A 15,866-nucleotide genomic window follows, 5' to 3' on the forward strand; every position below is an offset into this window, starting at 1 on the left:
ATATGGAAAAATGATCTGATCCCAGATAATGCAATCTGGCTCTGCTGGATTTATGTGATCAGCTTCGTATGGAAGTTCTGTCTGGCCTTCAACAACCTTCAAATCAGCTGCCACCATTATCGCTATCTTGAAGGCTCTGCAGAAAAAACACGTGGTGGATTCAAGTGGATTGTGGCTTGTAGACAAGCCTGTCTATCAAAGTGACAATGTTTGACTCCCCCAGTAAAAGCTCCATTGTCTAATTGCATCCTGATTAAACTGATCTGTCAGACTGTGCATAGAAAATAGGACATGTCATGTTAACAACCTATCACGTTTTAACTTGCTCCTCATCTGCTTTCAATTTGAGTCAACACAGGCAGGGGATAAAACAATCTGACAAGTAGCCCTTTTAAAATGAACAAAAACAAAAAGAAGGAAAGTAGCATTTTGGCTGGGACAGAATCTATGGAAAATTGTTTCTGTGAGCTTAAGGAGGTAAGACACAACTTTAGTAAACAAAAAACCGCTTACAAAGGTCTTTCTGTAATTTAACTCCTGTGATATGACAAGAGGAAATGGCACCAAAACTTTAGGGACTGTAAAATGTTAGCTTCATTTTTAATGTTAACTGCATTTTCATACTGGATTTAGTAAAGGCCTGTCTCCAAGCCTTATTTGGTTGCTGTGTAGTTTATTTATTTATGTATTTATTTATTTTTTATATATGCTTCACCATTGCTTAATAGCTACAGTATAATACTTGGCTGGCTATCTGTATACAACAGGCGGCTCTGTTGGTGAGTGAATTTGATTTATTTAAAGTACTGGTACAGAAGTTTGCTTCCAGCAATCATTCTTTGACATCCGCAGGGTATTGTGATATTAAAACTTATCACATAAAAATTGTTCCCTGAATTGTACAGTAGAATTTTAAAACGTAACAATTTACTTACATTATTCATCATATCTTTACCACCTATTGATATTTTAGGTTGCCCAACAAGATTATGATGGCCATTACATGAGAGTAGATGTTAAAATTTCATGCTGATTTTAGGACTCGGCTCTTGCCAAGATAAGCGCCAACTAAGACGTAGTTTTACAGTAAACTAATGTGATCCATATGCGTTTCCATCCATTTGCGTTTTCTTCCATCTGATGATGTTAATATTCTTCTGCCTGGTGTTGATGGCTAAAGTGTAATGTTGGCTCCAGGGATCATCTTATTTTACCTCCATGGCGCATCAGCACACACAACGGATGCAATTATGGCTCCAGGGATCAACCACAGTGTGGTCTCCCCAGCACCTCAGCATGACAACCGTCTGGATTGAGCTAAGTAGAATCCATCTCTGGGGTCTTCAAATGGGTGACACCTCAAGAGGGTTCGACAGTGACTCTGGCATGCCAGCATCCCAGAATCACCCCCCTCCGCCCTCCACTCAGCTCAGCCCAGCTGATTTACCTGTGCATCAACGTTGCTTTCTTTCTATTGTGCTTGAAATTCCCAGCCAGAATCTTTCCCTTTCAACCACAGCCAGTTGCTGCTCCTCTCTGCTGCTTCTGATAAGTTCTTCACTGTGCGGTGCAACTCTTGACCACTGAATCTGATATTTCTGAGAAACCGGGTTGTAGAGTGTGCTACAAATCCCACCTCCACTGGGTAAACCTGGACTTCCCATCCTCGCTGTTCCGCTTCAGCGGCTAGTTGAGCATACTGCAGAATGGGTCTTTATAAAAGTTAGTTCTCGCACGCTTCTTCTTTTTGCAGCGTTTCCGTAGGCACTCAGCTCTGCGCAATGTTGCTAGTTTATCCTTTATGAACCTTTGTAACAGATTGGGTGCCTCCTTCTGATTTTGTTCTGCTCTTCTCCATTGCTTCCTCAGCTGCCTCCTTTCTCAAACTAAGGGTTCAATCTCCTGCCGCCATCTAGACTTTACAGGAATAGTTTGTACTTTTTCCTTCCTTTTTTCAACTCCAAACCTCTCACTTCCATATGCATAGATGATGTCCCCAAATTTACCCAGCTTCTTTTCAACTGTTCCACTTAACCTTTCCAACCAAAACAGAGATCCGTGTTTACTGTGTCCCACACAGTTTTCTCACAAGCTCTTGGCCATTTAACTCCAGACTTGTGCCCGTTAAGGTTCTTTTCTCTCTTACGCTGGTTTGTGAGACCGGGTTCACAAGGATCATTAGGTTCATCACTAGTTGTATCAATGGAAGTCCTCATGTCTATGCTATCCCGCGAACTGTGGTTTGCTTCCTGTGGCTGGAGTTCATTCATACTTCCTAAGAAGTACTGATCAGTGCGATGCCCTTGTCCCATCTCCCTCAAGTAAATAATATTTTATAATTACTTTCTAAAGTTGTCAAAGAATTGCCAGTAAGAATGGACAGGTAGAAATGGAAGTTAATCATGTGTAGGATAATTGTTTATTGTAAAAGTGATCTTCTGCAGTTTGAGTTCTTTGTGAAAGGAAATCTCTTATTAAACTCACAAAATTGCTATTAAATATAAAAAGTATGTTTTACCATTAGAATAGTGCTGTATGTTCTATATAAGTATATGATTTAGTAGAATCGTGGCATATCTGTAAATGTAATTGGTTGGTTTCTTAAAAGTGATTTATAATACATTTATATTTTATAATGAATTGAGCCTATATTGGAAGTGAATGATACATTAGGTCTTGCTGCTTCTCCTAGGCATGTGTTAACACAACACTGTAATCCACAAATTCATTTTGAGACATACAAAATTCATGCAGAGGGTGTAACTCTTCACAGTGCATTAAAGATGTAAGGAACAAGAGTGTTATTGATAGAGTAAAGAGCATGAGGCTCTAACAGGACTTATTTTTCTTTCTTCTTTTAATGCTATAAAGTGTCTTCTGAACATGCAATATTTTTCACGTTGTTTGATCTCGACATGCTTCAGAATGCTGATTAACTGTACTTTTTTTGGCAGTCTGCCACCTCAGAAAACCAGTCATTTTTAAATAATCTCAACTCCACGGAATGAAACTTATTTTATTTTCAGTTGTGATTTATTTCTGTATTTAGGTGTTAAACTAAAATACTTCTTCATTCATGTTAATAGTTATGGCTTTGTTCAACCCTATGTAGAATATTCTTTTATTCTAAAAGGTAGTGTTTTCTAGAACCCTGCAAAAAAATTATATATATATGTGTGTGTGTGTGTGTGTGTGTGTGTGATTCTGTTTTCTGTTTAAATGTAAAGGTTTTACGCCATTTGCATTCTTTAACCCCTCCATTCACAATTAAGGTGTATAACGTTGTGCATTTAATCATCCATTTGGCTTCTTTTAATTCATTTTAATACCATATTCACTCCTCTCTTTGTCAGTTTCTCAAGATGAATGTTCAACGTGTATTGCAGCATTGCAAAGTCTGAATCCGATCATGCCCACCAACAAGGCAACAGAGGAAAGCTGTTAGGTGTGTGTATAGGAACCTCCATAGCACTTAGAAACAGAGTGTTGAAACCACACAGCTATCTTTTACACATTGCTACTCAACCCTGACCTGCAAGGATTGACCTCTGTTGGAGGTGTGAGTGAAATCGACCAGCTTTTTGTTTTCCGCTCTGGGTGTGTAAGCAAAGTCTGTGGCTGAACATTATGATAGTATTGATATGTGGTCAACTGTTCATTAAGGACTAAGCTGAGTACCCACTGCGACCTAAGCTAATAATGTTTGAAGGCTCTGATTTAAAAAATACGAGGAAGATCACACAAGCTGGCTTACACAGGATTTAATACACTTTCAATTCTCAAATATTCCCCATGGTAGTTCCATTAAAGCTGAAACAGCTTCCGTGGTAAATATTTCATTTGTGTCTATCTCTTGTAGGCAATAAACCCATGTTATACACTGTGGTTTTTGTAGTGATGACAAACATTTAAAGGCAATTTTCTTACTGCTTATTAGCATTGTCAGTATTATCACTGCCCCCCCCCCCTTATTTGTAAATATAGTTTTGTAGTTTAAAAAAAAATTGTAGCTATAAAAATTCAGAACCACTCTATACATGTGTAAACAATGGACTCATTTTCCTGGTTCTTACTTCTTGTGTCAGACTGACTCATGATCTACCAGAGTAAGGCCTTTTTCCGTATCATGAAAATTGACCAGGATCAATTTGTATTTGGAATAAGGAATTGTACAAGCAATTCAAGCAAAGAACAAAACAAACTAACAACAGTCAACAGTTTCATAAAAATGTCACTTTATGTGTTCAGTGAAAACAAACATTATTTGAATTACTTAGGTAAAGCTTCCGACTAGGTCCCAGTGCTCTGATGTTGATAATTGATCCAGATTCTCCAAGGTTCTTGCTAGAAATGTCTGTTTGCTTACTCTTTTGTGGATAAATAACATGTTGCTCAATCTATGAAACATTCAAAGGCAATCCAGTGGGAATAAGGGATTTTTTTTTTTTTTTAAAGGACACACCAAAACATTACAGGGAGTTTTTTCAGCTCTTGGAAAACCATGAAAGGGTATTGTTTTATTTATTTTTCTAACGCTATCTTCCAGATAGACAGCTCTGGCTTCAGTTCATAGAAAATCTAAGAAGTAGTTGGATTATGTTTCACTTTTTGAAACCCAACTCACAGCAATGTCTTTCACCTAATAGTTCTAGCCAGCAACAAAATCACAAACCTGCTCTTCTATAAATTATAGCATCGATAAAATAAACAAACCGCAATTGTAGACCAGCATTTCGAATGCACACAAAAGGAGTTTATCCATAAACCATTTGCTTTAACACTGGGTTTTGGAATCTATAAATCTGATAGCAAATCATGCAACTGCTCATCTGTTATTAGGGTCAGTTTGCAGAACTTAAGGACAACTCTTTAAAAACAGTTTACACTTGACAATAATTGCCAAAAGACAAATTGAAATTGGTGACACAGAAATGCCAGAGACAGGGTTCTAACTAAGGAGCAATATTGCTGGCAATTGTTATATCATTTTCACTACTCCACTGTGGCAGCACCCTTTAATAGGCAACCATGCCGGGAATAATTGCTGGTAAATAGTCACAGAATTTGTAAAAGCAAGTTAGTTTTACTTGGTCCTTCATTTTTAAACATGGCTTTGTTAAAGTGATCAGATATTTACATTGCTGGAAAAGCATAGTAAACCTGAAAACTGTATGCTGCATCTGCAGTAAATAAAAAGGGTCACATACTTTTGTTATCTGTCTGTAAAAGAAGTCTCTAATGAAGTAAAGAGTGTCAGTAAATAAACAGCAGCTGTTTATATTCACAGTCCAGAATGCCTGATTGCCGTGAGTTTAAAAAGAAGGCAGCACTAACAAAAAAAGGAATGCATTGTATGTGATCTTCAGTTGTTTGTTGGAGTTAAAACAACTGAAAACAAGCATGTGAAATAAAAAATAAGAAAATGTAAAAACACAATCTATTTTTAGGAAGAACATCATGAGTCGTTCGGATGAGCCGAGACACATAATGTAATAGAATGGTATATATATATATATATATATATATATATATATATATATATATATATATATATATATATATATATATATATAACTGTCAGCAGGTCTAAGTGCTGAATGTATTTATTTATTGATTTATTTTTTAGGAATACCCCCTTCCCTTAGCCCTGTTTCCTGTGTGCCTTTTCTAATACATAGCAGCAACCAAATGAGTTTCTCTAAGTGAGGAAATACTTAGAAGCACAACTTTTTATGGTTTTATCATTTGGAAAAAAATTAATCTATGAGCTCTATAACAGAACCTCAAGGTGTAATTTAGCAGGAGCATCTACGTGCATGTGTGGTCCTCAACAAAAGAATGAAATCAGCAGTAAATTATTTTGTTTTTCTGTGAGGGGCCGTTCTATAGTTTTGTCAACCTGTCGCTGCCGCTGCTCCTACTTCTAATATATTGCAAAACATCTGAGATACTAGCTTCATATTCTTAGTGTTGTAAAAAACCATCTGGGACAATCTAACAGTATCTTGCATTTTGACCTTAGATTGCTTATATATTGGGGTCATGTGACTTCTTTGATTTCTGGAGAATAAAGATGGCCTGAATACTGGGTCCATAACTGTATTCTCCAGGTCAAGTGTGATCATGAGTATCCGTTCAAGAAAATGTTACCCTTTCATGCCTGTCATTTTACAAAGGTGCTGCTGCCACAGCATAGAAGCCCTATACCTCAAAAATCATATTTGCAGCTTTATATAAATGTGTGTAAATGTGACATTGGCTGACATACTGAGGTCATGTGACTTTTTTTTTCTTGAGTACAGACAGTACACTTCGATTTAATGCCATAATATTTTGAACACACCTCTTTAATTTTCTCAGTTAAGTTCCATTACCGGTGTTTCCATTGTGATCAAATTACCCATGCCATATATTGCCTCTGGAAAGGAATATGTAGTGATTACATTTGGTGCACAGCTGTGTTCTATGATTCTCTCAATAAAGTTCCATTATAGGTGTTTGTCCAATAAGTATTTCAGTGTCATATTGTTTTAACCTCCAGACATATCAATGATAAGGATCTTTTTAACTCAAACACAAAACCATTTGCTCTGATATGCCTTACATTATGCCTCGGGGATGCTTTTTTTCTTATCTCAAAAACTCACATTTTTTGTTATGCAATCAAATACAAAGTAAACTGAAAGCGTTTGCCACTTGACTTTCTTATTACCAATCCTTTAAATCTATGATTCGTGAGCAAAAGATGAACACTTTGAAAAACAGGAACAGTTTGAGGCTGCAGATAAAATACATCTGATTAAACCTTATGTGTACATGCATTGTGAGTACTTATTCTAAGTGGCATTGTTTAGACTATTACTTTGTCTACCAATTTTAGGAACGTATGTATATAATGCTGTTTTGAATGTTTATATTTTAAGTCATTACTCAAAGTTTAGTATACAAGAAACCTGTATCGACTACTGTTAAAGGCAAAATGTACATTTAAAATAACATTAATTCAACATTGTGTTTTTTATTATATGCTTTGATCAAACACAAAACAAAAGTGTTATCAAAATAAACATTATTGTGTAAAGTAGATACATAGTAAATGTATTTATAATCAATTGTATAATAATCTTGAAACACATTATTTGCAGTCCATAGGTGATATGCAGGATATTAACAAAAATATTTGTAAAATGTATTTCAGGCTAAGTTAAACCGGCAACCGTCTGTCAGATTCTTTATTAAAATCAACGTTTAAAACCATAATTGTTTTATTAATGGTTTTAACTACTCCACATTATCGTTTTCTTATTGTCTTTGTTATGTGCTGCATTTAGCCCAGAGTATTTCCCGTTCCCCGATAACAATCAAGACCTTCTATCACAAGTTTAAATGCTGCTTCTAATTGTTCATTAAATGACCTTTGCCAGAACTGATAGCACAACCCATCCATCAAAGCTGCCAGGAGAAAGGAGGAGGGGGATGGACATTAACAAGTAATTGCGTCACTTGTGTGCAGACTGAAACCAATATCCAAGCGCCAACGTGCGCGGTTGTGCGTTTAATTCCTTATCTCACAGACGATCCCCTATTAGAAAGAGCGTAAAGTGCTTAATTGTATGATGCACTGGTCGTATTCGTTTGCACTAATTTGATTTTGACGATGTAACGTGTTTCTTCTTTGCATAGGCTGTAGTGGAAAGACAAAATGCTATTTTAGAAGAAGGGCATTTCAGGAACGTTAATACCCTGCGTCCTGTATATCTGCGCTTGGATCTCTCGGGTGCTTCAGGGGTCAGAGTGTCTAAAAGCAAACAAAACAGTAACTTGTATTTACATTTACAAACCCACTGAAACCAGATGATTAATAGTTTTGTTATCTAGACGCGACTCGTCTGGAAACATTCAAGCAAGGCACTTGAAGTGTTCTTTTTTAAATCAGAATTTAATCTCCCTGATACCATCACAACTGAGTGCACGAAACTAGTAAAAATAAAGGACATTTAAATGTTTATACGGAGTAACTATCGTGTTAGGAGCTGAAGTACAGCATCCATTACTGTTTCCACCGAAAGAATTCCTTTAAATGCTGTGCTTGGATATTTTGGTCGCTGTAACTTTTCAGTAACATAATGCTACTGGATTAAATTACTGTCACAAGTAGTTACACAGTTTAATTTGATAATACTTATGTAATCTGAGAAATACGTTTTGTTTAAAGTTGATTCAGTTACATTGTGTTTCCCCTATTCCAAACACCAAGCAGCTGCATGCTTGGAAAACTTTCCTCGAGACCACCCATGCCCCGCCCTGCTGTGCGCTCACGGGTAAGTTACTGCGTGATTGGATAAGCCTTATTGGGTCAGTCAATCGGAGCCTTTTTTTTTAAACCAAACCAAGGTTGGGGAGGGAGTTGAGGAGAAAGTATGTAGCTACTGAGCTGACGGACTGGTACTGCCTGGGTTTAATCAAGGGAAACTTCAGTAGTTTAGATTATGTGGGGAATTGCAAGTTAAAAAATACCAGTTTTTGTGTACAACCATTAGCCATGAAGTTTATGTCTTTCTGTACGCAAGAGGGTATTATGCAGTTTTTATAGGACCTGTTTTGTCTTCTGGTCCACTTTCCTTTCTTAGCTGTAATTGCAAGCTGTCTGCCACTCGAACCTACTCCTACGTTGATAATAAAGAAAGTACTAGTGGGAGGGTGTCAGAGGTGCCAGTTTGGAGTCTGTCTGTACAGCTGGGGTAACCTTTAACAAGTGCACTGGAGTATTTGGATTTACAATAACCGCTCGCGAATATGCGCTGGATTTTGATCTTGGATTGTGTGGTGTTTTCTTTGACCCTCTTTTCCCACTCGATGGGTTCTGCTCAAGGATTTGGGGAAGATGATGAGATGCGATGTGACCCTATCAGAATATCTATGTGCCAGAATTTGGGATACAATGTCACCAAAATGCCCAATTTGGTGGGGCACGAGTTGCAGTCAGACGCGGAGTTACAGCTGACAACTTTTACTCCGTTGATTCAGTATGGATGTTCCAGTCAGCTCCAGGTTAGTGCGTCCTAAGATAATTTACAAATATTTACATGTATGACTTTAGGCTATCATTAACAGGTCCTACCTGCACAGTCAGTGGTGCATAGAATAGGGTGACACACATTAACCTCGTTACTAAATACGTCGATTTTCTTGCACTAGGAGAAAAACACCTAAGTTTGTTTAGCTGTTTCTGTGTATTTCTCCATTATTGCACGAACCACGTGAGTGTTTTCTCACAGTTGCTTAAAATTGCATGTAATAACAGGATTTACAACTTGAATAAACAGGGTTGTAGCTAAAATACCCCTCGTATGAAGTGTTGCGTTGGACATCAAGGTTTGTCAATCTTTTCTTCATCTACGGGCATGTCATTTCTTTCTGGGTTTTGTTTTAAAGCGTGATTCGAAATATCATTTTGTTTCATGATTTACTGTTGAAATGGCACTTTACCGTATACCCAGATTACAGATACACCTATAGTTTAGAACAAGTATAGTCCTTACAATTTTCAAAGATGCACATTTTCTTGCAAAAAAATAAAATAAATCACGTGTTGCACTTCTTGGTAATAGGTCAAATATAATGCCATTTTAATTAACTGTGTAATAGAATGCAGTCATGGATTGTGGGGATTTGCTCATTTATTTGTATTAAAAAGGAACACGAATAGGCTATTGAACTATTACGCTACTGGAGGATCATTAAAAGTGCGTTACTTCAAATGTCTTGCATGTAAGTTCAACCCAGTACAATTACTATTAGCTACACGTGTAAATGTTACAAACCTTACCACAAAAATTGGAAGGGGGGGGCACGTTTTGAGATTTTTTTTTTTTAAACGTGAACATTTAAAATAAAAAAAAAAGTAGTGGTTAGACAAGTTGGGTAGCTCTGACCACGGAGTAAGCCGACATTTCCTTTTCCAAACAGGAAAAATACATACCGCAGATCTCGCAGCTTCAGTTTTTTATTTGTGTAGAATTGTATACGGTTTAAGTTCTTTTTAATTTATAATTCGAAGACTAAACACCACGTGGAATATTATTACTCTACATCTCAATCTATATGTGCAGTCACTCTATTTTTCCTACCATCCAAATTGACATTCCGCAAATCCCCTGGCTCTCCGTTAAATAGCTGTGCCAGTGCGTAGCATTCTTAAGACAGTTAGATGTCCAGTTATATAATTTCACCAGTTTGTGAAATTAGATACGGATAAATATAGCCTGATAGAGATACATAATTCCTTTTTAAAGTAGACACCATAGACTGCAGTAGCTAGGCAACCAAGTATCAATCAACAAAACACATTTCTTTTTAAAATAAAACTAAGCTATGTTGAAAAAAAAATTCACAGCATTATCTGGAGTTTTCAATTGAGAGAGGCAACGGAAAACTCTTTACATATTGTTACCCCTACTGTTCCTCATAAATGTGTCCCTTTTTTTGTTTTCAAATCACAGTTGCCTCTCACAGGTCTGGTTTTTCCCTGTTTTTGCCTTAATAAACCACAGAAATGAATGTATCTACAATGAAATTGTACAACAGTATGACGTTGTAAATGCACAGGTCTCAATATACAATTTAAAATAGATACTTTAATTAAAGTACTTTTGAATTTTAACAATTTCCAAAGGTGAGTGATAATGGCAAGTAAACAATACAACCTATCTACAGAAACCATTTCAAAATAGTACACAGGGGATAGCTATGTGCAAGGTTAACTACTGCAATGAACACTATTTCAGAGAGTGGCCTTAAAGTCCTGCTCAATCATAACTGTTTCAATTTATTTTCTTTCTTTTAGTTCTTTCTATGCTCAGTCTATGTACCAATGTGCACGGAGAAGATCAACATCCCAATAGGCCCCTGTGGCAGCATGTGTCTCTCGGTCAAGAGAAAATGTGAGCCTGTCTTGAAGGAGTTTGGATTTGTGTGGCCCGACACTCTCAACTGCAGTCTGTTTCCACCCCAGAACGACCAGAATCACATGTGCATGGAGGGACCAGGGGACGAGGAGACACCTTTTCACACATCTCTGCAGCCAGAGGAAGAATGCCACAGTATGGGGGTCTATTCGGACCAGTACGTCTGGGTCAAAAGAAGTCTGAACTGTGTTTTGAAGTGCGGCTACGATGCAGGTCTGTACAACCGATCGGCTAAAGAATTCACCGACATCTGGATGGCAGTGTGGGCAGTTCTGTGCTTTGTGTCGACCACATTCACCGTCTTGACCTTCCTGATTGATTCCACGAGATTCTCTTACCCTGAGAGGCCAATCATATTTCTGAGCATGTGCTACAACATTTATAGCATTGCTTACATAGTGCGGCTGACAGTGGGGCGGGAGAGGATATCCTGCGACTTTGAGGAGGCAGCAGAGCCCGTGCTCATCCAAGAGGGGTTGAAGAACACAGGATGCGCAATCGTTTTCCTGCTCATGTACTTTTTTGGGATGGCTAGCTCCATCTGGTGGGTGATCCTCACACTGACCTGGTTCCTGGCTGCTGGGCTGAAATGGGGCCATGAAGCCATTGAGATGCATAGCTCCTACTTTCACATCGCCGCCTGGGCTATCCCGGCTGTAAAGACCATTGTGATTTTAATTATGAGGCTGGTGGATGCTAATGAACTGACGGGGCTGTGCTATGTCGGAAGCCAGCACATTGATGCTCTGACTGGTTTTGTGGTGGCACCCTTGTTCACCTACTTGGTGATAGGAACCTTATTCATAGCTGCTGGCTTGGTGGCCTTGTTCAAAATCAGGTCCAACCTCCAGAAAGATGGAGCTAAAACTGATAAGCTGGAACGACTCATGGTCAAAATCGGTGTGTTCTCAGTTCTATACACAGTACCGGCCACTTGTGTTATAGCCTGCTACTTCTATGAGATATCGAACTGGAATGTTTTCAGGTACTCCGCAGAGGACTCCAACATGGCAGTGGAGATGTTAAAGATTTTCATGTCTCTGCTGGTAGGCATCACCTCAGGCATGTGGATTTGGTCTGCCAAGACCCTCCACACGTGGCAGAAATGCTCCAACAGGCTAGTGACCTCTGGGAGGACAAAACGAGACAAAAGGACAGATGGCTGGGTCAAACCAGGAAAGGGAAATGAGACAGTGGTATGAGCTCCGAACCCACCAACAGTCTTCTGTGTGAGGTGTAACAAAAGCTGTGACCTGACAGATAGTTAGATCAAAGTGGGATGGCATGAAGCACTCTGTGTAAAAGGACAAAGGCCACCCAGGATGATTGTTCAGAAGAAAAGTACTGTATCATACCAAAAAAATAAACAACTAATAAACACAAGTTGATGCCTTTACTGGTACAATACAGTCAAAGCCTAGGAGAGGTAATGATGGCCCTCCTTGCCAAGCCAAGAACTCTGAGCTGCTTGAAGAGACGGCTCTTCTATTATTTTTTTAATCCTCATCATTTCAGTTAAGCTGTGCATCGTGCTGTAAAGAACTAGTTTAGTTGTATTTGTGAATGGCTGAAACACTGTGTGTCAAACTGTGGATAGCCTTAACAGCAAATGACTGCCTGTTTATGTAGCAGTTCTGTTTTGATATGCATTTTTGTTTTACCTTTTTAAAAAAAAATTACACTGGACTGCATGTAACCACATGAAATGCACTGTAAAGAGATGGTGGTGCCTTAATCAACATAAGGGTGGATTCAATTAAAGAAACATTCAGGGCATTTCATGACCTGCATTATTAATTTGCTATCATCAAGTCCAATTTTCTGGAGACTATGAATTTTGTAGTCAGTTAACATTTTTAAAGGTTTTTTCCCTTTTAATTGGAGCCCATTTAAAAATGCTACTATCATCGGAGGTCATTTCCTGTGTTCTGGGTGTTTGACCTCATGTAGTTTCCTGTGGGTAAGGCCTATTACCTGTAACCCAGGAAGTGAAAACAAATCTGGAAAACAAAAGAATTAACAGAAAAACATATCATTGTGCTCATTAATTAGTTTTACACCTAGCAGTGCCTGGATAGTTCTGTACTTTTTGATTGAATCCAGAGTAGTCATTTGGACACTAAATAAGCTCACACTTTGAATCCTTATTGTTTAAGTTCGTTCATCGGTAGCCTCAAACTGTTTTGTGGATTTATGTTTCTGATTTGGTTAAAATCAACCGAACCCTACACAGCCTTTTGTGTTTTCCTAAGCAGAGTGAGCTCTGCATTTTAGAGCAGAAAAGTAAAAACACATGTGTTTTAGCTTCCAGCTTGGTTTGTGTCCTTTAATATAATTGGAGTATGTGCCCCACAACCTCTCACTTAACTCTGAACAAGTCAGTATCTTTCTTAAAAACAGACTCATTCTATTCGGAAGGAAATTTTATCTGTTGGTGTTCTTGCTGTAATACAATGTATGTATTGTATGAACCCACAAATACCACAGACAATGACCTTTTCTCATCTAATGAGTATTTGCAGGCACATTAACAAAGACTGGTAGGATTGTACTATTAAGACATCCTTTCTATGAGCTGGTTGAAGCTAGCTGCAGCTGGTGGGACAGTGCTTTATAATATTTATTGCCAGAGCTGTCGCCTTTTGAATGTAGAATACTAAGAATACATATGTACACAGAAAGAAAAGTATAGGTACTTACAATGCCTAGCAATGTCAACCAGGAGACTATGAAGTACTAGGAAATATTTTTTAAAAGTGATGTATAAAGAATGTGTTTTGTTATTAATGTATTATACATTTATAATTTATCTTTGTAAAAAAAATTAAATAATCTTTGTTATTTAAAAAAAATAAACCTTTTATATCACAAGATAACGTTTTACATATTTTGTTTCTTAAATTGATTTCCTGTCAAATTCATGAATGGATAAGAAACCTCTTTTCCCAATTCAAAGTCAAACCCGCTTATCACTTCTGTTAGTGACACGCTATACTTACCAGCACATTGAAATGCCCTGGCCATGATACAGAGGGAGGCAATGTGGAAAAGCTCATCATAATATCACTCTGCGGTTTCAATCAACAACATTGATCAGTCATACAGCTGCTTTTCACACCGTCACTTTGGAAAATAAAATCACAAGATTCAAATGTATATAAAGTGTGTTGCTGTACAGTATTGAAATGTTCTGAATATAAATGCAATCCCGAGTACTTGTGCCTTGTGTCACCATGTTGGCTGAGTGCATTTGAAGTTATATTTTAATGGTTTAACTATTGTCATTAAGAGTAAAGTAAAACATTTGCGCAAGTTTATAGAAAAACAAAGATGGCTATACAATCCATAAATAATGATAGAAACACCAGACAAACCGCAGTATATACTGTGACCTATGATTCACATCAGTCTGAAAGTGTAAACGGTTTTTACAAGTCCACTGCCCTGTGTTGAGTGAACTGTTGAACTAGAAACTTTTCAAATATCAGCTGTTTTTGTGGTGTTTTTCTTTTTTCCTTTTTTTTTTTTTTTTTTTTTTACATACACTAGATCCAGTGAAATTTATTTTGTATCATTCCCTTAAGAAATACAACACCAGAACACTAATTGAAAAATAAAATAACTGTCATATAAAATGTAACACCATTTCCTGGTAAAATCTGTTCTTCTGTAGTCATCTGGGGACCAGAAATCAAGCTTGATTGGATTTTAACTAAAATCAAAACCCCTAATCACTGATCCAGTTAGCATAATCCCAAAACACTGGATTCTATTGATTTCTGCTTCCTTTAATATGATTTGAGCCAGATCCAGTCTTGAAATAACCTTCATGGTTGTTATCTAGAACTCTTTATTTTAGCCAAATTCCGACTGATATTGATCAGTCTCCATAGAATACTGTTTAGGGACATGGCATTACTTAAAAAAAAAAAAAACTCTCAACACATTTTGATTTTAACACGACCATCCATCAAATTCTTTAACTTTCTTCCGCTGAAAGAGTGTGTATATAAACAACTGTCAGTTTCACATACTTGTGGAGTCAGTTGTGCGATATGAAATAAGGATGGTTTACAGTATCATTACACTGGTAGCATTTTCAAAGAGGAGATTTGAATGCTGTGCAATCCATCCACTGAGCCCCATACAGGTTGCTTATAATTTAGAGCCAAGATATTCCATTAAAAATGTTATTGCTGGGGTAAAAAAAATAAGACAGCAAGGACAAATTACAATAAAACATTTCAAACTTAAAATAATGAATATGCGTTAAAAATATCCATTCTCTGTCATACTTCAGTAATAAACCATTGCTATTGCAGTGTTTAAATTGTATTCAGTTTAAAAGTGTGTAGTTTTCTGTCTCCTTTCACTGGCCATAGGTGTGATTTTGAAAGTGTCTGTGACCAAGTTAGACAACCCTGCTGTACTGTATTCTGTAGCTTGGTCTGAACCCCCTCTAGGGGCTATCGCTAGATACTGCAATAAATACTTCACACTGCTACTCTGTATTCTACCTATAACTGTAGATAGATTGTTCAGTATTAGTTTGAATCAGGCTTTCAACTCAAACTGGTCCAAATACATGTTAAAATGATTCTTCTTACATGCTAAATGAGCCTCTAGTTTGGAAACTCACTGATTTCATGTAATGAATAGTACACTGCAAATACCAATAAGCTCAAATAAGACTGTGCTGCTGGCCGTGCAATATATAACTTACTCACTGGCGTACCCAGAGAGAGTGAATGAAAGCCCTTTCACATGGTCTATTTTTATGAATTAAGAATGAGAATGAGAAGCTATTGCATGACAGTCTAAAGAACAATGCCCTTATTCGTGGGCTTTAATCACATGGCTTCCCTTTCCAGCTTAATTATTAATAATGAATTCATTAAT

The 15,866-nt window shown here is 37.4% G+C and overlaps 1 protein-coding gene across 1 annotated transcript; it reads left to right on the top strand.

Annotated features, from left to right (window-relative positions):
* The first annotated feature begins 8,400 nt into the window (after positions 1-8,400).
* On the top strand, positions 8,401-13,740 carry fzd4 (frizzled class receptor 4). The gene is made up of 2 exons (XM_041233228.1): positions 8,401-9,051; positions 10,847-13,740. The coding sequence occupies exons 1-2, from the start codon at positions 8,797-8,799 to the stop codon at positions 12,167-12,169; spliced, it is 1,578 nt and encodes a 525-aa protein (XP_041089162.1). The 5' UTR covers positions 8,401-8,796; the 3' UTR covers positions 12,170-13,740.
* Positions 13,741-15,866: the final 2,126 nt, after the last annotated feature.

Source organism: Polyodon spathula, chromosome 30 (genome assembly GCF_017654505.1).
Source record: "Polyodon spathula isolate WHYD16114869_AA chromosome 30, ASM1765450v1, whole genome shotgun sequence".
Lineage (NCBI taxonomy): Eukaryota > Metazoa > Chordata > Actinopteri > Acipenseriformes > Polyodontidae > Polyodon > Polyodon spathula.